The sequence below is a fragment of the Festucalex cinctus genome, chromosome 4 (genome assembly GCF_051991245.1).
Source record: "Festucalex cinctus isolate MCC-2025b chromosome 4, RoL_Fcin_1.0, whole genome shotgun sequence".
Classification (NCBI taxonomy): Eukaryota; Metazoa; Chordata; class Actinopteri; order Syngnathiformes; family Syngnathidae; genus Festucalex; species Festucalex cinctus.
Genome location: NC_135414.1, coordinates 18,070,392 through 18,097,524, shown reverse-complemented (window position 1 = coordinate 18,097,524; position 27,133 = coordinate 18,070,392). Strand labels below are relative to the sequence as shown.

At 39.7% G+C, this 27,133-nt stretch overlaps 1 protein-coding gene across 7 annotated transcripts in view; it reads left to right on the top strand.

Annotated features, from left to right (window-relative positions):
* nav2a (neuron navigator 2a) overlaps positions 1-27,133 on the top strand; it is an 89,272-nt gene that overhangs the window by 26,276 nt on the left and 35,863 nt on the right. For 4 of the 7 annotated variants that reach the window (XM_077519428.1, XM_077519425.1, XM_077519422.1 and 1 more), the window contains exons 4-12: positions 3,051-3,123; positions 3,267-3,519; positions 4,159-4,215; positions 5,857-5,978; positions 13,518-14,685; positions 16,164-16,273; positions 16,355-16,463; positions 17,893-18,297; positions 22,064-22,186. In XM_077519428.1, coding sequence (XP_077375554.1) covers positions 3,051-3,123; positions 3,267-3,519; positions 4,159-4,215; positions 5,857-5,978; positions 13,518-14,685; positions 16,164-16,273; positions 16,355-16,463; positions 17,893-18,297; positions 22,064-22,186 — 2,420 coding nt within the window. Of the gene's footprint in view, positions 1-3,050; positions 3,124-3,266; positions 3,520-4,158; positions 4,216-5,856; positions 5,979-7,512; positions 7,588-13,517; positions 14,686-16,163; positions 16,274-16,354; positions 16,464-17,892; positions 18,298-22,063; positions 22,187-27,133 lie in introns of those variants that run through there. The other 3 variants (XM_077519427.1, XM_077519424.1, XM_077519426.1) reach the window with 2 other exon arrangements.

Genomic DNA, 27,133 nt, shown 5'->3' with positions numbered 1-27,133 from the left:
ATATTTAAATATACTTTTAGTTCCAAATATGTATTTATGTCAGTCTGGGAATCCGTTCTGAGTATCCATGAATGAGTGTTTTATGTGAGGGTTGTAAGCTGTAAACAGCCCGTCTGTCATCTTTTGATTTGGGTTTTGTGTGATAATGTGAAGCAAGTTCAGGGCATGTGTAACTGCAGACTGTATGCAAATGTCTGATTTGTGTTTAGTTATGATCCTCTTAAAACTCTAGGAAAATCGAGCAGCAAAACACACGTACACACAAGAGTCAACTTAAGGGTTTGGTTGGCAGCTTTACGATAATTGGTGCCATGTAGAAGGCCACGATTGCTGTACTTCATGTCATTGCTCCGGGGCTTGAGCTCTCAAAAGCTTGAAAGGGGACTGCCAATTAGCAACACTTAGCACTTAGGAATGAATAAACACGGAATTATGTTTAGTCAGTTGAATAAACGGCTTCACTCTGGTTTCTAAAATTATTGTCATGCTGGCTTGCCGTGCTGAAGTGGCTATTTTTACAACTGTCACATCTCTGTTAAACGGAGCCCCATCAGCAGGCCGTTACTTTGCCCACCAACAGTAGGCTTGTAATTCTTCAGTCTGAAGCCAGTGTTGATGTTAAAACGACAAAAACAGCAAAGCCATAAAGGCCAAAATATTGGGATACTTCCAGGAACTGAAAATGTAATGTTTAAAAATGATAAAAGGACCTTCCATAAACTTCTGGTTGAAAAGAAAAAGAAGTGATGGATTAAGGTGAAACGAGCGTAATGTGTTGATTTGACTGGTTTGATGAAACACAGAGACAGGCACAAGTACCTTCAAGGTATGTTAAATGAAGATAAATGTGTTTCACCTTGTGTCAGGGTGAATGTGTCTCTGGGTTCAACTAACCAGACTTCTGCGCATTGTCATTCTCAACCTGCAATGTTTTTGGCTACCAGGGAAGCAAACAGGTGTCTTTTTTTTTTTTGGTCTTTTCTTTTTTTGGGCAGAAAAATGTTCATTTGCATGACTTGTTCTGGCTGATCAGTGATCCATAAATAGCTTTGGTATATGATATACAGTACATAAAACCCTGTGGACTGCTGTAGTGAGTGGAGTGTAACATATTAGATCATTTGACCGTTTGGCATTATAAATAAGCATATTTTTTTTCAGTTGTAGTCCATATTTATTCAGTTGGTTCATACTCTGCATTCCTCTTGCTCCAACCTGGGTCACTTCCACAGACAGCATATGTCGGCCCCCTCAAACAGCTGCTTTGAAGTCAGAGGTCACAGACTGACGACATGGGTTACGTTACTGTTTTAACTCAGTCGGGGACCCCAAGCCCACCAGCATTTCCACTCACAAGCATATTACTGATAGTCAAAGACTACACATCCATCCATTTTCCGTATCATTTTTCCTCTTTAGGATCATAGTTGAGCTGAAGCTTATCCCATCTGAATTTTGGCTAGTCATCAGACAAACACTCACTCTGAAATTCACACGTACGGGCCATTTAGTCTTTTGATTAACGTTCCCTGCACATTTTTTTTTTTTTTTTTTTTAATTTTTTGTAATGGAGTAAAAACTAGACATTAAAGCACAGAGAAAACATTCTCCACATAGGAAGACCGATTTGAACCCCAAACCTCAGAACTTTAAGGCAGACATGCTAACCACTGGCCACATGGTGAACCATGGAACTTTAAATGCTCTATTATTATAAAGAGTTGTTATAAGTGTATCAAGCAGTAGTAAGTGTCTTATGTAGAAAGTGGAGGGATTATAGTATTTGTTTCATATACGATAATAGGTCAGTAAAGTAGCCTTTCAAGCTAATTTAATCAAATACAGTGTGTATGGTGGATTCAAGTAATGTCGTACTGTCACTTACTGCATTAAATACGTCGCCATTGTTCTAATTTTTAATTCTCTACAAGTACAGATTAGTTCACCATCACTTAACACGAAGTTGTCATACTGTAAAATGCTTTAAAATGTCCAGTTGTCCTTCATTTCTCCTATTTCAAAAATTAATTTCCACTCAGAAAGTAACTGGGTGGTGTTGATCGTGTCTTTCTTTGAGTGCACGTGATGTCTGCCTAGTGAAGACTACAGTTGGTAACCTTTGATCATACCAGGATCACTTGTGACAAATTTGTTTTATGGTTCAGTGTCCGATTACAAAGGCCAACAATGTAGTTTTATTGCTTGCTTTGTCACTGTACAGTAGACCCCGAGGGAATAGGGAACCGCCGGCCCCGGATTGTGAATAGTGAAAATATAATAGCTGTTATAAAATGCATTGAAAAAAAACAATAAAACAAAATATATATATATATTAGGGGTGTTAAAAATAATCGATTCGGCGATATATCGCGATACTACATCGCGCGATTCTCGAATCGATTCAATAATCGTCAGAATCGATTTTTTTTTTTTTTTTTTTTTTTTTTTTTTTTTTTTTTTTTTTTTTTTTTTTTTTTAGGATTCACACCTTGAGCATGGAAGAATGTTATATGAACGGCACATTAAGCCTTAATATTTTTATTTTAATGCTGTTCAAATGTGAAACAGATTGCAAACTGTTTGTGTACAGTGGCTCACGGTTATAAGCCTCAAGTTTTAGATAAATATATTCATACAAATCTTACAGTGTACATGTACAAATTTACTGATAGTATTTTCTAAATTTGAATGGAAAAAAATCGCAACAATCGACTTATAAATTCGTATCGGGATTAATCGGTATCGAATCGTGACCATTCGTATCGGGATTAATCGGTATCGAATCGAATCGTGACCTGTGAATCGTGATACGAATCGAATCGTCAGGTACTAGGCAATTCACACCCCTAATATATATATAAACCACTAATAAGCATTTTTCATGAAAATGTTTTTTTTTTTGTTCTGTTTTTTTTGTTTTGTTTTGTTTTGTTAGTCTTGGAGAAACGAAAATTGTGATTTTTTTTCTTTCATTTTTTAATCACTCTATTTTTGATGGGGTTTGAGTTATTTGAATGTGGTTTCTTACAGCTGTTTGTATCCTTACACAGATTGAGAACATTGACGTCTGCCTCAGTTTCCTGGCAGCTAAAGGAGTCAACACTCAGGGATTGTCTGCAGAAGGTAAGATTGACATGGTATTGTCGTATTTAGATTATTGCTCGGCGGTATGGTCGAGCACTGCTATGTCATCTATAAAGATATTTTGAATTGCTCAGAATCAGACGTGAAATGTAATCTTGCATTTTCTGCCATCTGATCCTCAGAGATCCGCAATGGCAATCTAAAAGCCATCCTCGGCCTCTTCTTCAGCCTGTCCCGCTTCAAACAGCAGCAACAGCAGCAGTCCCAGAGGCACAACCCCCAGGCCGCCCTAGACCCCACAGTCCAGCCTCGGAGCTCGCACCCTCCCCTGAGCCAGCAGAGCAGCGCCCCAGCTCAGCTCAGCCAGTCTACGCATGGGACGAGTGCGAGTGCCCCCACAGCCCAGAAAGCAGCACAGGCCGAGATGCAGTCCAGGTGAGACTCGGGGGTCACGTCAGAAGTCTCGTCAAATAAAGTCCAAAATAGCATTAGTACAGTGGTTCTTAACCTTGTCAGACATACTGAAGCCTATGAGTGTCCACTGAACCCTTGTAGCCTTTTCGGCAAATCTTCACCTTGAATTCTGCAAGCGTTGTGTTCTTTCATTCCCCGTCTCCATGCAGCTTAAGGTAGTGTTACTTTAGTTTTGCTAGATAGCTAGTTTTCACTCAACTCAACTCTATATTTTATATGGCACTTTAAAACAGCCACTCGTGTTCATTAGATGGAACACAGGGGCAGCAGATACATTGAAAAAAGCTGAGGCCCCAGAATTGAGCCTTGTGGAACACCATAATGAATTGATATTGCACATATTCGGTCGACCATTTCCTTTTTTTTGCTCTGCGGTTAATATTGAAGGGATTACAGCAATAAAGAAACCACATGAGTGCCACACCCCTTAGGTTCGAACCCAGGTTAAAAACCACTGCCTATTGAAAGTGTGTGAATCTGTGTATCTTTATCAAATCCATCACTTTGTCATAACTCTCTTCCTGCCCACACTTCTTGTCATTTCTAAATGTGCACTTGACCTCTCTTCCTCTTTTGCATATCTCTTTTCGTCTCCTCTAGGATTGGCTCTCAGAGTAAACTACTCAAGTTTTCCCTTGGTCAGAAAAAGACCTCTAGGTTAGCCTCCACTGCATTCTCAACCTCTCTTTCCTCTCCCTCACTTCCTATTCAGCCCATTTCCTTGGAAAAAGTCGCATGGTCATTGACCCTAATTAAGAACAAATAATTTCTTATTTCCTTGTCTCTGGTGAACGGCAGTGTCTACCACGTGTACTGTTGAAAATGCATGAGCGCTAGTGGCGCTAAGCTGGTAGAATTGAAACCTTGGGGCAACATTTTTGGGTTTCCTCTGTCTGTCTAGCAGCATGCCTCATTTGGCGAGCCTGCTAAATGGGCTGTGGAAGACCTTTAGATAACCCTTGAGTAATTGTGCGTCTACGTGTGTACTTGTGGGGGGGTTCACAAGCATCCCCCTCCCATATATTGCAGCATCAATAATTAACAGAGAAGACTGTGTTGTGTTTGGAATGTGCATCCATGGGGTGTATCATTCAAAAGCAGATTCTGGTTTTCACATTTGCCAATGAATCTGCATGTTTGGCCATATGATGGAACTGTTTTGGTTTGATTTTGCATGCTGCCTAGCCCTCATTCAGTTTGCATTGCACCTGCCTTCTGAACAAACAGCTCCCCAATCCCATGCAATGACTCCTCCTTCTGGTGCATATGTGGAACTGCAAGACTAAGACAAAAACATTTGATTACTTTGCTCTCAGTGTGTTTTATTTTTTTAGAGTCATCTTATAAGCGCACTAAATAAATTCACATGTTTTTCAGGGTAAAATCTAGTGAATTGTATCTTTTGAGAATGATTTGATGCACTTTTGAACATGCAGTATTTTTGTCATTGTTTTTTGCTCTAAAAAATATGGTTAGAAATGTAATCAGAATTAACCATCATTATTTCACATTTTTAATGCATTGTATTTTTTTTTACCCCCATCGGCACCCAGCAATTGCTCCATCAGATTGCTCCTTCTATGATAAAGCTAAATTACATCACAAGTAGAATCTTTGTCAGAGAATGTGAAAGGCAAGTCGGAAATGAGAGTTTTATTCATATGTATAACGCGCTTATCAGCATCATCCTGACGGTCTCGGAATGATGTTGCCACGATGAATTAGCATTTCATTAAGTCCTTGTGTGCTCTGGCTTGGATAAATTGGCAAGACAACAAGACAAGAGTGCCACCTACCTTTTAATTTGAATGTGTCATAAACTTTAAGTGTTTCCATTTTGCGCTGATAAAAGTACACCACATAAAATCCTCGTTTAGTTCTGAATGACTTGGCACATGCTTACGCTGTTTTTTTGCATTGTTTCCTATATGCACATGCAAATATGTTTTCTTTCCACATATTGCATATATATATACAGTGTGTATATATATATATATATATATATATATATATATATATATATATATATATATATATATATATATACAGTGTGTATATATATATATATATATATATATATATATATATATATATATATATATATATATATATATATATATATATATATATATATATATATATATTACAAAATTGTCACTGCAGATTTTTCTTGATATTTTTTTGCATTGCCTGTATCTCCAGTAAACACCACTATAACAAATAAAGGGATTCTCAACCTTGTTGACTCATTTCTCCAATTAATTGTGTTTTTCTTCATACTTATTGGGTCCTCGTCAGACTTCCCGGCCCCTCGACGAGGGTGTCCACTGCAGGCGGTGACATCACTCCACGAGGCTCGGTCAGCGCTGCTGGGAACAGACGCAGCCAGGCCTTCAACGACAAGACCAAAGCCAACAAAGGTAGGCGTCACGTGCGGTGCATACACAAGCTGTGACATGTCTACTTCTTGGTGTGAGTAGCTCTGATTGCGTCATTGCACGTTTGAGGTATCGATTTAATTCAAAGTGCTAGCCACAATACAGTAACAGTAATACAGTTGAAATTCAGTTATTTGCTTGATTATGAACTTCTTTTTTTCAAATTTTACTCATTTGACAGTCAGCGCATTGATGTTGTTGCATACAGAGTGAGAGGATATTCAGCTGGGCTAGTCTTTAAATAGATTGTATTGCCACTCACTAGGCCAAGGCTTTATATAGACTCCGTTAGTGTTAACAGTGTAAACTCATTACCCTGCATTAGACGGGGGTTCTCACTGTACACAGGACCAACAAATATTCTGCTGTACTTGAGGTCAAGTGAAGACGGTGTGTCTATCTAATGTCCATGTGTAATATTGTGCAGTGGAATCATAGAGTAGCTTGACAGGAAAAGTAATTTAAAAATGTTAGTGAATGAAGGCATTCTGGTTTCTGGTTATGAACAAATGATGGATGGGCACAGTATACAGAGTTGTTACACTGTAAAAAAACAAAACAAAAAAAATATTTTTGGGGGCTAGGACAGTCATTTAAATTGAAAGAACTCTAAAATTGTTGTAATGTAATTGTAAGCTTTTTTTTTTCTTTTTTTTTAGCATGTGACCTACATTATAACAAAAATTTAAAAATAAAGTAGGTAAATATTTTTTATTTGTAAGTTTTATGATTTATTATTATGACTGCGGTGCAATTTGGCATTTTTTTCCCCAGAATGTGACAGGGTATATCTGCAGGTCATTACCCCGTGGCATTATGGGAAAAAAAATGCTCAGTTTTTAGCATCTAGCCTACAAGTACATTCAAACGTACTTGCAAATACTTTTAAACATATTTGCAAGTACTGTACAAAAAAAAATGTTTACCCCACATCGGCAGCTACCCACATCTGTAAAATATAAATTATTGACATTTATCACAACGTTCGTTAGTACAACAAAGCAAGTTGTTTGTTCCAAAGTATTTTGCTGAGTTAGTTTTACTTGTATCTCTAATTTGTTTAGTTGATTAGTATTGTCAACTCTTATGTCTTTGCTGTGAAATTTGAATTTAAAATTTAAATTTTATTAGTTTGTTGACTTGAAATTTTGAGTTCACCCAGCTTTTTTTTTTTTTTTTTTTTTTAAATAACTGTGTAATAATAATGAATATTAATATGAGGTATCATTTCTATCAGGCTGAAACATGTTATTGAAAGGTTTTTAATTGGGTCCGAAAAACATTATCCAATAGAACACCTGTGGAAATAACGGAACTTGTGGAAGATCTTCCATTAATTTGTGTCTGCGCTTATGTGAGAGCAGCAGCTTTGACTGGCAGCTCATAGGATGATAATCAGTGGTTGGAGTTGCCCCCTTCCCTTTGCTCCTCCACTTTGACATGACGCCAAGCTCCACCCCCTTCGCATCGCACGTCAGCCCTCTCAGCCTGAGGATGTCTGGCCGTGGTTTGGCACTCTTCTGCCCATCCTCTCTCTCTCTCTCGCTCTCTCGCTCTCCGCTCTTCTTGGACATCTTGCAGCACTCATGAGGTTGGTTCACTTGCACTTGCAAGTTCAAATTTTTACCAAAAGTTAGAAAGACGGATGTTCTTTAAGTTTGAGCGTTGGCAGCAGGTTGAGTCAGTTTGACTGGTTTGTGACTTGTGTGGAGAGAGCATGTTTTTGTTTTTGTTACAATTATAAGTAGGGGTTGAAACAAAATATTTGTTTAAAAAAAATCAATATAGCTGTCTATTTCTATCTATCTCCACATATGCATGTTATGAGATGGTGCAGGTTAAGATGGTAAAGGAGACACCTGCAGCTTGTTTTGGGTGTCCATTTCAGCTCCGTGACATTGGCTCCGACACCAGAATAGAGTCACTTACCTTGTGGCTACACACAAGCGAAAGTGGCTGGCCGGAGTCTTCTCCACAAAGTCTGTCTGACAAAGAGCAGTTTGTGTTGTGTTTTTGGGAAGTGCACACTGATGTGCGCCCGTGCATTTGTGCATGTGTGTGTCTTAATTTGTCAAGCTGCTCCCCTCGCGCAATGAATAGCCTTCTTGATGGGCTCCAACATCACTGTTTGAGTTTATTCATGTGGAGAAACTCTTCAAAGTTTTTCCGCCTTCACACAAAGGCTGCCTGTCCCTCTCACTTTTGGGGCCACAATAACTGAGCAGTGAGAGAGGGGGGATGGCGAGCGAGAATCTGAAATTGTGATGAGTAAGCAAGCACCTGCAAACTCGAGCCTTGTTGTATGTGTCGAAATGTAGTCGTGCTTGCAAATGAAATTTATCAGTTGGGGTGGTGATGGATAACTCAGTTGGTCTTTATTCTCGTCTTACCAATATGCTATTACAGTATTTAACTTCATACAGTCGTGCTTGGGTGGATTTGGTGTGGAAAAATGTCTCACAGGCTTCACCAAAATTGTCTCGTCTAAGACTTTGCACAGGTAAAATTGGGTGTAATGGGGAGTTTGTGGCGTTGTGGGATGGAACACAGCCGACTCTCGGCCAATTGAAGCGGCTCCCCTCATTCTCTTTAAAATTAGGGCGGTGGAAGCACACCTGCTTGACATTGCGGAAGCAGAAATTGACTCACTAGGGTCCGAGAGATGAGATTGGCGCACGCAAAATGTGTTTATACAGGTTAGCTGATCTCTATGCCAATCTAGGCCTGCTCGATTATGATGAAGATGTTAATCACGATTAAATCGGTAATAATTGAAATCACGATTTAGACAATCATTTGCTTTTTGGTACAAAACAAGAAAATGTTTCAACGTAAAAAATATTAAGACAAATACTTTTCTTTGAAACACTATAATTATGCAAGTTCCTTTCGGACCAAAACAAGATTTATTAAGTTAGTCATTTAAAAAAAAAAAAGAAGAAGAAGATGCAAATGTATACATTTAAACATCTCAAAATTAGTATTAATAATTTTTTATATTTGTTTACGATTATGCTGATTTTGTAATTGTGGAGTGTAATAAATAAACTTGTAATTGAATTTCGATTCATTGCACAGGCCTATATAGATCCCCGTTTTCTTCTCAATTATTAAACTGTATTTGACAGATATGTGTTTTTTATCAGAAATTAAAAATACTGACATACAGTACAATAAAATATGAAAGAAACAGGCATGACTGAAATGTTTATCACTAGTATGTTTTTACGCAGGATATGGCTACTCCCTCTTAACTGCTACTATGCTAGCTTTGTTTTTGCAGGTCGTGCTAGTACTGACATATTGGGAGCTGCACACACCTCTCAATTGTGACTGCACAAAAAAGTTGCCACGTAGCTGGAGATGAGTCCAATTGGAATCGTCTCTTCTTACTACAGTCTTACTACAGCTCATCAGTGGAGTTCTGCTTAACTGGAGTTTTAGCTGTGGAGAAAAAAAATATTGACACATGAGAAAAAATCTGACAGCAATTTTGGAATAGCATGCAACTTGACAATTATTTTTTTTTTCTCCCAAATTGTTCCCCAGTGTAATAATTAGTTTGATTTCTACCACATATGACTGCGGAGCACCAAAACTGTCGATCAAATCCACCAAAATTGTATTAAACTAACTGCACCACCATTTAGACATACTTTTTGTCAGTCTAAAATCTAGACTTCTTTCTGTCAGCAAATTGCCAGATGAGGAATAGCAGCAGCTCTATACTTTTGCATATTTCAAAGAAGTGTTTGTAAGCTAAAATAACGCAGCTGAACAGTTCTCACACTTCTCTGTCTGTGACACGAGGAAAATCTTCTACCCACCTTGTTTGTCCTTTTAAACCTGTATGTGTGCCAGCAGTATGTCTAAGTAGTATGTGGGCATCATTGGTCACAAACTGAGGTTGTAGCTTGAAATCTCCCTTGACCAGCGCGACCACAAGGGGAGTCGCGCCGCCTCTGACATTTAAACACTGTCAGCCGATGCTAACTAATGCATTTATTGCTTGTGTGCAACAGCGGTCACACACTTCCAAGGGCTGCACTTGGTCTGGCCACCAACCTTGTAACGGTTTGGAGATGATACACTTTCAAGTGTTTGAAGTTGCTGTCCGCAGCAGGATGAATCCTCAACGGTTAGCATTCACATGCGTGCACATGTTGACACTTAGATGAAAATTACATGGTTTTAATGCACAGTGCGTGAGACGAGAGGTCCGAGAAAAGTGCTTTGAAAATTCCGCTTTGGCTGTTTCCCTGAAATGTCGTGATGTTATCGGGACGTCATGGGAGGATCGGCCCGCTGGACTCGGAGACGTGTTTCCTGGTTTGCCCTAAACTAAACCGCCACTCTCATTTTCAACTCTTTATTTGAATTTCTAATGACTGTTGTAATTAAGCTGTTGAGTTGTAATTGTTTCAGCATGTTTTAGGCCAGTGAGATGTTTATTTCGAGCATTTGCCCCAAAGCTACACAGGGTCATAAGGTCACTGACCCATTCTAAGGGCATTACAGCCATTCTTTTTTTTTCCTCTCACATTTATTTACACTGGTTTGCTAAAATGCTGCAGAAAAGAAATTTACCAACCATTTTATTGAGTAAAAAATGTTAATTTAGCCTCATCAATCATTCAATCAATCAAACTTTACTTATATACATAGCACATTTCATCGATAAAAATGCAACTAAAGAACCTCCAGGACGATCCTCCTGCCCCCATGATAAGGCCTGACACCCCTCAAAGTGCAAAAGCCCCCCATGAGGAAACACTGGAGCTAAAAGTTAAAAGACAACAGAATAAAAAAGATCTAAAATCAAAGCTAGAGGACAATACGATAAAAGGAGGTAAAAAAAAATTAGACAGCAATATTAAAGAGATACTTGACTCAATTTAGCAGTTTTCAGCAGTAAAATGTTAATATTTTGTCCAGAACTAATGCAATAACATCATTTTTTATGTACAATTAATACCTTTAAAAACACATTTGTCCACTTGTTTTTTTACCTGTTTTCTGGGTTTGATCATGTGACGTTAGCAAACTGAGCCATGATTGGTCGTTACCTGGTTCCTGAGCACGTGTGATGTCATCTTCAGTCGACTTGACAGCAAGTGGCTAAATGAGTTTTTAAAGGCATATTACATTAATTATAGAGAAAATATCTTCTTCTTACTGCTAAAAATGGCTGAATGAGTCAAGTATCCCAAAAAAACAAACAAAAACAAATTGAAAAGGTGTGTCATAAGCCACCTCTTAAAACTATCACTGCCACAGTTGTCATTTCCTTGTGTCGTGTGAAACTTTAATCCCAATTGGTGAAGCGGGACATTGACGATTGGTGTGTGTTCTCTATACTTGGCTGCTTAACGGGAGCAGCCCTTGACATTGGCTTGGGTCATGACAACAGCCATTTGTCCCAGTGTCCACAGCTCCTCTCTGACTCTGGCTCAGAGATCAGCCCATTCATGGAGAGTGCGGACCGAGCCGTTTGACCCACATCAAAGTTTCATTCACCCGAACCGGGCTCTCCCAGTGTTTTTTTTTTTTTTTTTCCCCTTTGCCCGCTCTGTAATCAAAGCTTGTGCTCTTCTCATTCAGCTGCTTCCAGTGGGATGCCACCGATTAGCAACCTGACCCACTTTCGCTATCGCTAACTGCTAGCATGGCTAATTGGGCCCTAAACACTTCCTAATGGCTGCATTGTTTCACACTGCTCTCACTAAATGCTAAACAGAGGAGGGGAGGAAAGCTACAAAGTGGGTGCCTATTTCCAGTTAGGGTGAATAATAGCAGCATAAAAATAAAAGAGCCAAAAAGATGAACAGCAGGTAAACAAGCAGGTCAAGTGTTTAGTGCTCCGTGTGTGTATTCACACAAAACAAAACATACAGTTTACTGCACACTGCAACTGTTATGAATGATTGCAGCCAACATTCCCTCCCTCTGGCTGTCCGTTGACGTTTGAATATTCAAATCTTGCTGCCACTGCTAGCTCAGCTTTGCGCACGCACACACAAGACGACCTGTGCAGCCCTCAGGACACTATTTCTCTCAGTCTCAGCCAAGACATCGCAGCTATTTTCTAACTCTGGCAGTTCGGGGTAAGTTGAGATGCAAGCAGAGTTGCCCACCCCACTCGATCCAAACTTTCTTTCTTACATTTGCAACAGAAGTTGACTGGACTTTGTTTACACTATAAACACTGGTTATGTCAAAGTTTTCCATTCTTCCTAAAGTCTTTAATCTTCTTAAGATTTTTAAAACGATTGGGGCGAAAACAGAAGAGAGCACTGAGAGATGCTGAAGAAAAGCAGTCCATATAAGTGCACGCATCGTGCTGCTCGTCCCCTCAGCCTGCTTGGCCAGACTTGAAAGCACTTGAGACTGCTCTTCATTGTTTTTTTTAAACAGTTTGTGATGGGATCCTGTCATTGTTAGTGTCAAGGAAGTTTTAACAGTTTTGGTGGCTTGCTCAAAGGAAAAATAATGGCATATTTGGCAGCACCAACACAGGGCACCTCCAGGCCATATAAGGCCAGTATGAGTGGGGTGAAATAAAGCTGCCCTTCAGCTTCTGGTTTTGTCTCCTGGAATCCCATCTGCACTTATTCTTCTAATGTAAATCTTCCACAGCACTATCTTTCTATATTAATGAGTAGGGATGGGTAAATACTGATATCAGGTCAGGTATTGGGCCAATAGCAATTATTTCAATGTATCGGTAATTGCAAGGGCGATATACAATCAGGAACTAGAAATTACAAATTAGAATAGAAAAATGCTGTTGATTTCATGCATTTTTAGGCAAAATGTTATATTGAGCTCTGTAGGTCTTTCTTTCAAATTTTCTGTCAGGTTTTTATTTATTTATTTTTTTAAATAAATGTCTCAAAAGTACACAGCAAATTCCGGAGAGTAAATTTGACTCTATTTACAGTGGAATCAAATACACTCAGTTTTAGGGTAATATTTGCACTTGGAAGAGCGTAAAATAAATAATTTGAAAAAAAAAAGAAAATAAAAGTCACTCAAGGGTTTAGGGAATGAACTCATGACCTTCAGCTTTGGAAACAGACGATCCACTCGCTGAGCCACGCAGCTCCTGCTGTGTGTTAGTATATTGCTCGTATCAGCTGGAATCTTCCTAACTCCAAGAGCTCAAAAACGTTTTTGGTCTCCTGTTGGAGATAAGCAAACAGTAGGAGGGGAATAGCTCAGGGGGTAGTGTGGGTGGCAGTCTCCCAAGATCGTGAGTTCATTCCTCATCCCTTGAGTGACTTTTATTTTTTTCCAATTCTTTATTTTACTCTCTTTCAAGTGTAAATACTAGTCTACTCTAAAACTTTCTCTTTGGTCCCACTCGAAATAGAGTCAAATTTACTCTACAGAATTTCCTGTGTACTAGTTGTATCAATACTTGGTATGCAACTACTCAAGAGTTGAGTACTTATTCTGGTATCAGTCTGAAAAAAAGTGGTATCGAACATACCTATTAATGAGTGTTGTTTGTTTTTGCAGATTCCTCAGAGGGAATGGCCTCACAGCCTTCGCTGACAACAAATGAGAATGTGACATCGCCTTCGGCGACCGTCAGCGCCTCCACCAGCATCCCCGCCACCTCCGCCCTGATTCTGCCCACTTGTTCCTCGACCGCCATTCCCCACCCCAACAGCAACAGCAAGCCCTGGAGGAGCAAGTCCATGAGCTCCAAGCAGGCCTCCTCCACGAGCGGCCCCCCGCCCGCCATGCAATCAACGAAGCATGAGAAGGAGACCTCCTGCAAGGCTACTTTGGGATCCGAAGCTCCTCCTAAAGTTGTCACGCAAAAGTCAATGCTCGAGAAGCTTAAGCTCTTTAACAGCAAGGGAGGCTCGAAATCCTCCTCCTCGTCCAATGGCGTAAGTGCTCAGAGTGACAATGCGGCACCCGGCATGCCGCTTGTAGCCAAGACTGGCTCAAACACCGACCCCCTTGAGGAAGATGACGGCAACCTGCGCCCAGGAATGAACGGAACCACTAATGGAGCCGCTACCTCAGCAGGTACTAATGTCGCCACTACTGCCAGCAGTCCCAAAATCGCCTTGAGAGGCATTGCCCAGCGCACTTTCAGCAGGGCTCTGATTGCCAAAAAGAGCTCCTCTAAAGGCCCGGAAAAAGACAAGGAGCGGGGGAAGGAGAAGGAAAAAGGGAACGTTGGGAAACGTCTCTCTATGCAGGACAGGACAGAACTCGGAGGAGAGGAGCCCAAGGAGGAATTAGCACCTGTTGCTGGAGACATGGACAACTCAAACAAAAAGACCTCAAAAATTGCCAGCTTCATCCCCAAAGGGGGGAAAGTCGCCAAAAAGGAGAGCGCCGCCTCTGCACACAGCGGAATACCAAAGCCAGGAGGCAAAATGGCAGGAATCGGGGGGAAATCCTCTTCAGCAGGGGCAAAAGAAGGCGGGGAGAGACCACGGAGCCGGCTCGGCGGCGGTCCGGCCGTGCATCGAGGTCATTCGGAAAAGGACGGCAAAAGCACTACCTCCGGCCTGCATGCTAGCGAGGGGAAGACTGGCTCCGCCCCTGTGCCCGGAGGAAGCAACACACAGAGCACGGCCAGCAACACGGTCAGCGTGCAGCTACCTCAGACTCAACAGCATCACAGCCATCCCAACATGGCCACCGTGGCACCTTTCATGTACAGGTGAGCTCATATAGCCTGCGCACATTCTTGAGCGCCCAGCAAATGTGCGCTGACAGACTTGAACTGGAGCACAATTTTCAATTTCCACGTGTGTACCTGCGCAACACGTATGTGCACTTCTGACAATGGTAACCAACCTTTACTGAGTCCGTCATCCGTTTTACACCAAAAGTCACACAAGTATGAATACTGAAATAATGTTGATCTTGTCTAAATGTAGTCACAAATTTACTTACTTACCTATTGAATTGACTACACAGCTGATATATTGTTCTGGTAGAACGCTATGACCCAGGGGTCAACAACCTTATTGACGCTGAGAGCAAATTTTTGGGAACTGATTAATGCAAAGGGCTGCCAGTTTGATACACATTTTTGAAATCAGAAATGTGTTTAAATAGCCTATAATGAAGGTATTAGTAGGGCCTGGCCTATTTAATTGATTTGTCCGATATTAGCTCATTGAAAGTAGTCAACCATCAGTGTCAAAAAAATAAGGCTGATTTGTTTATTTATTTATTTATTTACATATTCTACGAAGGGCTGCAGTTTGATACACATTTCTGAAATAATAAATGCATTTAAATGACCTATAAAGTTTAAAGTAGTCAAAAATCAATAATCTGATATCAATAATATAAAAATAAGGATATTTATTTATTTATGCATTTATTATTATTATTAATTTTATTATTATTATTATTATTATTATTATTATTCGTCGTGGTAGTAGTAGTAGTAGTATATTTTTTACATATTCTATACATATTCTATATAATGATGTTCAAAGTTCATAACCCATAAAAATGCAGCATATCTGTCAATTTTTGCTGATTTTACTATTGGTTATAAAGTGAAATACTAAAGGACAAACTATTGTAAAACAGTCAAATGTTCTGCCTATACTTCATATCATTATCGATGATTAGGGACCAAAAAATATCATTTATTTATTTCATTTCTGTTTTTTAATTAATTGAACAATCACTGGGTTTTCCGAATTTTATTATGACAAATATCGGAATTAGCACCAGACTAAATTTTTTTGTTTTAAATTGATACGACTACTGCTATATGTTATAATTCACAATTAATGGAATTCATTTATACAGTATATAAACACTGATCATGTTAATGATTTCTCATAATTAGGAAAGGATAAATATCTACAGGCAATATTTTATTTCTATACATCTGCCAGTGTTCACATTTTCAAATGAACAATTCTCGTAAAACACAATTGGAGTAACGATCCGGTAATGCTGGTGAAGGTCAAAGGTCTGATGCATCTTTGAGAGATACGCTCTACTGGCAATTGGGACTAAGCTACTCATATTAGACCCCGGTCACAAGACGGGAAACGCAGCAGATTTAATTCTTAATCAGGTTTATCCCTCTTTTGTGAAATACCGGGTCCCCAAATGCGCAGTAATTCCCAATCGTGGATTTTGTGCATTTGATTCCATATGTTCCTGTAGATCCCAAACTGACGGTGAGGGAGTTGTGAGCAGTGAGTCAAGCTCAGTGGGACGAGGTGGGGATGTTACCTTCAGCAAGAACAACCAGTCCTCCATCGAGGACCTTTCAGGTTGGTGCCCACGTTATGTTTTTTTTTTGTTTTCCTCATTCTCAACATGGCATCAAGATGTTCTCTGCTGGTTATCCCCAGGTGAAGACCCAGAGACGAGGAGGTTGCGGACTGTTAAAAACATTGCAGACCTGCGCCAGAACCTGGAGGAGACCATGTCCAGCCTGCGAGGGACTCAGGTCACACACAGGTATGCTAGTTTTGAAGAAGGCGACAAAGGTTTACAGTGAGTAATTAGGCTTAATAATAGGCTTTTATGTGATTTAAAATTAGGGGTATCAAAATTAGTGAGTTAATTTAAAGTTCCTTTTACGGCACTCTTTTTTTTTTTTTTTTTTTTTTTTTTTCTTTTTTTTTTAACGTGCGTTTAATGACCGCCCCTTACTTGGAAAGTCTGTACTGGGTGAATGTAGCAGTAATAAATCGAATAATAATGCATATATCTGTGGAGACTGGGGTCAAGTTGTATTTTACCATTTTAAAAATGTGCAGAATTTCGCAAGTTACTTCATGTTAAAGATTAGATAGCTCTTAATATGAAAAGAAAAATGCACTGAGCTGTCACCGTCTTACAAATGAAATTTTGCCATCTCGTGGCAGATGTTTGACCTCAACACAAATCAATCTCACACTTGTTTTTTTACAGTATAATACATCTTTCTAATTTTAACTCAATGTTATGAATTATTATGAAATTACTGTATCAATTACTAAAAGATGTAGCCATATTTCTATGAGTTTAACATTTTTTCCACTTTTATGTTAAGAGTATGAAAACTTAGGGAAAAAAAATATTGTACATTTAGAAGACCAAATTTGTGATTAATCGTGAGTTAACTATTGAAGTAATGCAATTAATTACAATTAAAAAAAAATCAATCGCCTGACACCCTGAGATAAAATGTTTAATTGCAGTTTACATTCTCTCCACTAGGGTGTATTTTCCTGTTTTACTTCTTTTTAAGTTGCTGATATAAAAATAAAAAAATTGTTTGCTCCTTTTAGCTCAAAGCTTGACTCATTGATTTTGCAGGTGACAAAAGTTTAGGATCATGACATCGGTAATGATAATAATTAGGGTTGAAACATTTTCTCTTCTGTATTCATAATTGTTTTTGAACCAAACAAAATTATATATATTTGTGTATTTGATCAGAATAGTCAATAAATTGATGGAGGGCGCAACTGATTGGCTTTATGGTCAACAGACTGTGTCTGTTTAGTTTTCCAGGTTTGATCTTTTCTTGTCTGTTTTCTCAGACTTCTTCTGAGGGAAACTTTGACTTTGATCGTCGGGCTTGCCTTTCTGGCCGTCTTTGATTCAAGGTTTAGCTCTAATCTCATTTTCTGCCACAGACTCTCGACCTCTGCTCTGGTCTCACATCTTTTGTGTTGACGCATCTGTCCAGATCTAGTTTAGTGCTGCTTCGGTTTCTGGTCTTTTTGAAGAATTTCTAAACTGTTACACTGTCATTGGAGCTGATTTCTCAACTAAAGAAATTTTGAACTATTCTGGCAAAAGGACGTGCTGTGATTTATAAACTGTATGGAAAAATTATGTCTTATTTTTACCTCGATAAAACATATTTTCACTCAAAATGTTCCTACTGTCTCCTCAGCACCTTAGAAACCACTTTTGATGGCAGCGTCACCACAGACATCAGCAGTGGCAGCAACAGCAGCGGAGGAGGGAGAAGCATCTTAAGTCTCACCTCCGCCAGACCCTCCCTGTCGTCATGGCGATTGGGTCAGTCCAGCCCCCGCCTTCAAGCGGGCGACGCCCCTTCCACGGGGAACGGATACGCTGGCCGCGTTGCGGGCGGCCAAGGAGGACGCTACTTGTACCCGGGCCACCTCAGGCGGCAGCTGGCCGGCAGGAGCGGGGGTCTCTGCGCCGGGGACCTCGGAGACAGACCCGGGGACGACGTCGACCTTGATGGGCTCGCCATGGAGGTCACTGGATACATGAGCGATGGAGACGTTCTCAGCAAGAATGCATCACGCACAGATGATGTCACTAGTGGGTGAGTACATTTAAAAAGCAGGGGAAAAAAATAAAAAACTTGTGGAGAATTTAAAAGCTGCCACAAGGGGGCAGCAATGTACCTTGCTTACTGTTACTGCCTGGGATCCAAATGTTACTTGAGATCCTATATTACTAAGATCCCACAAGTATCCCATCTCATACAAAAACAGACATACTGATAGCCAGGTTATCTTTCCGTAGGCTACTTTCCATGTTGGAACAAGTTTTTTTTTCCAACTTTGGCCACTATTAGCACATCTTTAGCAATATACACTAACTCTAGAATTCAATACACTTTAATTAAAGTTAAAAAGCAGAATGTGTATTGGGAGAAAAAAAAATCATCCTATCTAGTATCCAGTTTTAGTCACTCTTCACTGTGGCTATATTGCAACCATGACACTTTTTTTATTTTTTTATTTTTTTATTTTTTTTTAAGGCCAATATTTTCCCTTTTTAGCGGCCTCCTTACTACGGTACTAATAATCGGTATCGCACCTGGGAAAAAAAAACACAACTAATAATCTGCAATTATTTCTACTTCGTCATGATGACTAACAACAATAGTTGTGACTCAGAAATTTACCTTTGAGTTATTGTAAAATTAATACATGGGCAATAGAATAGAGATTTTGCAGAGGTGTTTAAAAACAGCATATTTCATCAATAATTGCATGGATAAGTAGCAAAGCCCATCAAATACCCATATCCCAGTATCATCCCCATGGCATGTCTGCGTGTGACACATGTTCAAATCATGTTTGATTCTTTGTTGACCACAAAGGATGAAGGTGGATGACAAAAACTTCCTTTTATTCAAATGAAGGAGGTTGGTTAACTGGTTGTCATTTACTGCCTTGAGAGTAGAAACTACCAAACCATGAAGCATGTGTTCTAATCTGTATTTGTGTATCTTGACAGTGTGTGTTTGGTAGGTGGATTTGCCCCGAGGCGTAAACATTTCTAATAAACACAGACTGATTGACGACCCCCACCCCCACCCCACCCCCTTACAGCCTAAAGGCTATTTAGCAGTTAGCAATTTCACAAGCATGGGAGCATCCGCTAACTGGTTCTTCTGCAGTGAGGCGGCATGTTTGCTCAGCAAGGAGGAGCTGTCCTTTGGATTATATTCTAACCATGCAGTATATCTCTTTAACTGTCTTCCTCATAATGTACTTCCAACTGCTCCAAGTTATTTACTAGACTATGACTATCCCAGTCCTGTATAAATGTTTAATCAGAATCTACATATTTTGTATGAACAGGTAAATGTACATATGTATGATGATGATGATGATGATAACAACTCGTGAACATCATAATTTAAAGGTCCTATCAAATACGTTTTTAATAAGTAACTTTTTCTCAACTTTCACCATAAATTCATGTTGCCACAATACAATCTGCATATATTCCCCTATAAGACCACCAAAAATCTTTGAATCATAACATTTATCATAAAATTGTAAGTCATCTTGACAAATGTTCTCGAGTTTTTTATTTCTATATTTCAGTTTGGCGGTGCAGAAAATGCACAAACAAACTGATTAAGATTTCAGTCACTGGTTTGGTCCGTAACACGTCAGAAAATTGTCAAAAATGTTGATCATGATTTTCCAAAGTAAAAGCATTTGTTTGCAAATTATTCTTATTTGATGCAACTCTACAGAAATCTGCTAATATCTACTCTTGATAGGGTGGAATTCCGAGGTTTCGGACAATTATAAGTGAATCAATTAATTTGATTAATTTGATAATCGAGTACTTGCCAGTTAGAGTAATCATTGCACCTGTAGTTCAGTGTCAAAAGAAGAGATGAATCAGTAATTCCTTTCCACACAAAACATTTTAAAAGCAGATTATTTGCTCATATTAGATGTACTGTATGTATGAGTAGCTGAATTTATTTTGCATTGTCCGAATTTTAACTGATGGCACTACTAAATCATCTCCTTTCTTTTGGCCCTTTGACGAACATCCCCTGCGCCCCCCCAACAACCTTTTTTTTTTTTTTTTCCCAAAGCTCAGGGCTGAGTTGCCCGATCAACCTCTATGATCCCCTATCCCTCCCGCCTCTCGCTTCCTCCCCCTGCCCCTCCTGCACCTTTCATAGACAGACACACGCGCATGTGTAGCCGCATACCAACACTGAGCTCGCCTCCCGCACATTCATACTGCACATGGACACGCACGCAGTTTAAACAGCCTCACTGCACTCACTTCTGATCACACCCTCATCCACTCTGCCCTCACCTGATGATTTCATGCAAAGGGTGATCCATCTAACTGAAGAGCACAACTGACAAAACTTTTGATTTGGAGATTACATAACCTGGACGTGTTTATCTTGATTTGGACTAACCATGTTTGAGGCTGAAAGGTACGTATTATCATTAAGCCGACTTGGGTTACTTTGTGTTGAATTAACAGCTTTGTTTTGGATTGGCACTGCTGAGTCAGCCCATAAAGTGTCTTGTTTAGGCACGTTGCTGCTGTAGTCGGTTACAGGTTAACAGCTTTCTGAGACCTGGAAGAGGTGTTTGTGTAGCTGACAGCTTTCTCAATCGTTCAGTGTTTTCAATACTATTATTGTTTTTACAGCAGTGGTTCTTCACCCCACCAGTTTCCTATGCACATTAATTGAACCATTATTTATTGAAAAATAAAATGTGACTTTTTTTTTTCAAATTCAACACATAAGTTTAGGGTTTACTGGTAAACAGTAAGATTTCCTGTACCTTGAATTCAGAATGTGTTCCTTTAATTTTGGACAACAATTTCTCAACATGGCATTGAAAATCATGCGGTTAGGATGCTGATGCCCATCATTCAACTCAACTCCATTTTTTCAACTCCATATTTATAGAGCGCCTTAAAACAACCAACACAGTTTTTTTTTGTTTTTGTTTTAAGATGATTTAAAAAAAAAAAAAAAAAAAACAGCATAGGCCTCAGGATAGAACCCTGTGGAACACCATGCTTATCGTTATTCATACTACACAGTCATGCAACCACTTTCTGTTGGGAAATTACAATACAGTATAACATAACTTGGTGTGCTAAATGACGACATTTTACTCAACAATATTCACTTAAACATCAAAATATGATATTCAATTTTGGCCACACAAGAGAAACACTGTATGTATACTGTACGTTTTGACCACTCCCCCACTGAGATGAACCAGCAAGGGTTGTCGTGTTGAAAATCTCGTTGGGATTTCTTTTCGACTCACTTAACTGTAAAAACAAGATCATCACAGCGCCACACAGAAAGCATTCAGCCAACCAACGGTCCCGCCTCAATTTAAATCAGCAAACATTTGATTGAGTTACACCTGGGAGAAATGTGTCAATATTTAGCTCCATTAGGAGTCTCCTAAATGGGTCAATATTTGGGGAATTGGTCAGTGTTGTTTTAGTTGGAGTGGGAATGTTTGTGTAAGTGCTGCTAACGGTCACTCTCCAACTTCTACAACCAGACGACCACATTGTGATCCGTCTCATGAAATGAATGCCCGGATTATATACTGTTGCTCTGACTGTACTTGCATATATGTATTTTTTTTTTTTGTCTTCCAAGCTTCATTGAACATCAGTTTAAGCCACACAGTCTGTCTAAATAATCCAACAAGGAGAAGATCTCGTGGACTGGCCACTGTTGTTTTCTGTCAGCCTTTTGACAAATGCACCTTGTCTCAGAAGACTTCAAAGTGTCCTTTAAAGTCTTTGCTGAATGTGATTTTGCGTCTGTTTTACAGCTACATGACCGATGGAGGTTTGGGTTTGTACACGCGGCGCTTGAACCGGCTGCCTGACAGCATGTCCGCCGTTCGAGAGACGTTGCATCGAAACGCGTCGTCTGGCCAGGGAGATGTTGATAGGTAGGTCTACTCTACAACATCCCATAATGTTCATCTAATATAACACGTGATTCGGATACTGAGATTTGATTAGTTAAAAAGAGGTCTGATCTTATTTGTTTGATTGTTTTTAACCACAAAATTGGATGTCTGGTGGTTGCTGTGACACCGTGATGTCTAGACAGTACAAAAGTCATCACCCATGGCAATTGGTTAAACTTTAGAGGTGCTGCTAAGGGGAGTTGTTATTTTTAAACTGTCAGGCCAGAAGCCTGGGTTTCAGTTTGTGTTCTCAGCTAAGCTTGCTCTCATTTCATACGTACCAGGCATTAATTTCCCAAGAAATGTTTTGTCGTCAAACAGAGGCAATGTTTTCTGGTAGTAGTTCAAGGTGTTGCGGTCCCTCTATAAATCCTCAGGTGTGGCTAATTTCCTGACTTTGTGACTTTTAACCTCTGCCCTGTGAGCTGCATTTTACCCATTTTTACCCTTCACAGTAAACTCCTCCAGTCCTTAGTTGAGCCGTAACACAAAGTGGCCCACAGCTCACCTTTCATCTCTCCCGCCCTCCTTCCGAGCAGCTTCTCTGTCTTGCCATGCAGCCTTCATCTTTCCGTCTTTCAGCTCTTAAGTTTTTTTCGAATAACTGATAACAAGAGGAAGGAGTAAGCAATTATGGTAAAAAAGTCGAAGACTTTTCTTTTTGAATCCGTTGAATTTGGGCTTCCATTTTTCTGTGAGGCCAAGCAGCCTGATCGTATGTTTTTATAGAAACTAATCATCTTTGCTAAAAGCATTTTTGGTTCATTAAAAAGGGAGAGATGCGAGCAGCGGATGAACAGGTCACCTTTCATGAAAGAATACATGACCCAGCTGAAGACGGTTTGAGCTTCTGTGTTTCTGTCCCATATGTACTGACCAGGTGGGGTACATGTGTATAAACCTGTGTATTTTTTTTATGTGGTCTTCTGCAATGCAGGGGAGGGGAAAGGTGTCGGGTGTTGCTATGGTATTGAGGCAAAAAGCTTGTGACCCCTGGACAAGGGGGGCACGGGCTTCAAAGGGCATTCGGTCACAGTGCAGTGTTTGAAAAATCTTTAAACTTTCACATGAAGAGTGGAAAGGAAGCAGTGCAGGGAACCTTTGATGGTGTATCTTATTGAAATATAATAACTACTAGTGTCAAAATGGTGTGTGAATTTTGAGTTCATTTAAAGTTCCTTTAATGCCACTAATTTTTTTTAACGTACGATTAATGATCACCACTTACTTGGAAAGCCTGTACTGGGGTAATTTCAGTGACAATGAAGCAGACGCGTCCACATCAAATTTTAGCAGTAATAAATTTAATAATAATGCATATATTGGGAGACTGGGGTTAAGTTGCAGCTTACAATTTTAAAAATATGGATAATTTCACAAGTTACTTCATGTTAAAGATTAGAAAGCTTTTTATATGAAAAAGAAAAATGCACTGAGCTGCCATTGTCTTACAAATGTAATTATGCCATCTAGTGGCAGAAAAATGACAACACAAATCAATTTCACACTTGTTTTTTAAAGAACAGTACATTCTTTTAATTTTAACAGAATTTTATCAATTATTATGAAATTACTGATCAATGACTAAAAGCATTAACATGTTTTCCCACTTTTATGTTAACAAGTGTATGAAAACTTGTGGGGGAAAATTATTGTATATTTTATTGTACATTTACAACAGATGTGAAATTAGTGATTAATCATGAGTAACTATTAAAGTCATGCGATTAATTACGATTAAAATATTTAATCGCCTGACACCCCTAATAGTAACGTTTGTGACATTGGATAATACTTATCATTAAAATTTTAATACATAGGTACATAGGTACACAAACATAACAGAAGTAAAATCCATCCATCCATCCATTTTCTTAACCGCTTGCTCCTCACAAGGGTCGCGGGGGTGCTGGAGCATATCCCAGTTGGCTTCGGGCAGTAGGCGGGGGACACCCTGAACCAGTTGCCAGCCAATCAGAAGTAAAAGGAAGTTAACTCATAATTTGGAGGGGCCCCAGGGCAGACCCCTGTAGAACACCTGTGGTAACGAGGCTGGAATGTGAAAGACTATGAGGTGTGATCTAGTTGGGTATGCCATTAGAAGTTACTCAATGTTGAAGGATTGTGTGGGAGATGGATGAAGAGAATCCCGGGATCTCCAGCCATGAAGCCATGGTTGGTTATTTTTGGAAGAGCTGATCTCCAAAACCGGACAAATCAGTCAGAAGAGATTATGGGTTTAAAGAGTGTTGAATTGGAGAGGTAGCGTGGCTCGAGTGGTACACTGCTGCCACATGACCATGATGATGAAGTGGATGAATTCAGAGATAAGTGAGAGTGGCAAGTTAAAAGTCAAAGAACAGATGATAAGACGGTTCAGGTGAGTTGTCCCACAAGAAACAACAGTGAGATTAATATATCGGGCATGCCAGATCCCGATGGAGGCACTGAACCATGGGCAGTGACACAGTCAGTCGGGGAGAGGAAAATTTATCTCTGCAGCTGTAGAGAAAGGAAGTAATCTATAACGGTGTCATCTGATTTGAATGTTTGAATGTTGAGTCTGTGTGGTGTGAAACTGGTTTTGTGAGCATTTGCTTTATGAATTTACTGGCGACATTATGTTACGGGTGCAAGTATCAAAAGATCTACCTTTGTGTTGATGATGATAATAAGGCTGATGGAGTTAGCAAAATATTAGGAACACCTCACAGTTCATTGTTTCAGATGGAGACTGCAAAAAGTCATCCGGCAATCAGAAAATACATTTATGATGATGCCACTGTTAGGGGTGACATACAAAATATTTTCTTGGGGGTACTTCAGTCCCTTAATCGAAAACACAGACTGCCTCTGATACTACCTCCCAAGATGTAAAACTGCTGGGTAAACTTTGTCTCCTCATTCAGTGTGGCTTTAATATCGAACAGATGCACCAGAATTTCTGGCAGCTTGAAAACATCAAAGCTGAGTTTTCTGAATTTTTGATACAACTCCAGTATTGGACCACATTACATATTATGCATTGTACCTGTTTTGTATCCAGTATGTACGGTATGTAAATTGTGTTTAACTCATTCACCGCTGGCTATTTTAGAGTATTTGACCTTTTCGGTCATGTGTTTGATCATATCGGCGAATTACGACATTACGAGCGATCATAAAATTAACAAAATATCAGCCAAACGGATCAGATCGATAATGCATAGTCTAGTTGGCGTAATAGATCATCCACTTCATTGATGTTTAGGCTAACAGTTAACTTAAATGTCCCACATTGGCTGCCTCAAATAAAATAAAAAACATTTTCCATTAAAGCTAACATTGGGGTGCATTATTATGTCTGCCCACATGATGTGGAGAATCATTTTATTGTGAGTCAGACAGCTGTTTAGAATTCTTTGCTTGATCCATGAATGATGGTTCATTGTCATGAGGTGCAGCTTGTCTGCCAGTAGCTCGTTTCCTCACCCGAGTAGAGCTTTTATCTGCAACACCCACACAACAATTTCAATTTGCTGTTTTTTAAGTTTTTTTTGCTTGCAGTCGTGGTATGTTTGTTGTAATATGTTTAAAATGACTTTCCACAAATGGGACAAGGAGGACTTTGGAACATAGCAGACATGGCTTCTTCAATATCATGTGTGAGAGATGATTACAATTTCCCACTTTACAGTGCTAATAATGTCCACCTAAAGGACTGTATCACAGTATCATCCATCATTCAGCCGCAAAATGCAAGTTTACAAATGCCTAAACCGGCTTTTACACGCTTGGTTGATTCGACCTTCTACCTTCTTGTACAGTACAGCAATCTCCTGCTATATGCTATGATTATATATGTTATGTTTGGCCTTGGCAGAGGTTTCCTCTTCTGCGTGCTCTCGGAGCTATTTGTTTTCGGCCTCTAAATGGCAGCCCAGTCACCACATTATGGTCATTGTTAGATTCATATTCATATATGTCCCGCATTTGTGTCAACATGTGGTCAGAAAGTATTTAACAGGAAACCAAATCTTATGTACTATATGATGTCCCAGCTAGTCTATTTCCCAACAACCCGTGTATGACTGCAGCAACACCCTCCAAAAACAAAGACAAGTCCTGGTACAACCCATGTAATATAAACATGACTAAAACCTGTACTGTTTGCTTTATTTTGTTAGAGAATGCCATATTTTCCAATTCCAAAGTGGCCTCTCATTGAACATAAAATATAATTGGTGCTAAGATGGTCAAATTGTCCTCACCTCAGGTCTGATTCGACACACACACTATTCTACACTCCCCTTCCCTCAGGTTGTTGACTCTCATGTCTGGACTTGACTCGGTCCCCTGTTGGCCTCAAGTACCGGAAGAGAGAGGCTGCCCCTTCCTTTATCACTACCAACAACATCTGGATCTCAACAAATCCCCCCACCCGCATGTCGATCCGCTCTTAACTCACCTTCACCATAGCTTCTGCACCAGAGAATTTATTTTATTGTATTATTTTTTTTACCTTGGGTCTTCTTCCCTCTAGTCTTGTTTTAATGAGCGAGCAAACCTGTTCCCTGTAGAACTGTAGAGACTGGGGTCAAACTATGGATACAGTATGTGTGGCTTTCCCTCCAGACCCGACTTGTAAATAGCAACAACCTGTCAATACTCGCCCCAGCTGCTGTTTCGGGGAGACCTTGCTAACTCGAACCCTATTCAGCAGTGTGTGGGCGTCCCAGCCTTCTTTGTATGTGTGTGCTGGTCTTAGTTGTTTCCCTACTCTCGAATGCCAGGAATGTTTGGTTGATGGGTTAGTCATTGTTGGGTTACCAGGATCATTGGCACCACTCGATCTTCCCATTTTAAAACCTCATATTACTTAGTTGTTGATTAAAAACGGTCACATGATGACTGTGGTAACGTCTTTCATGTTGTCTTGTGTACATA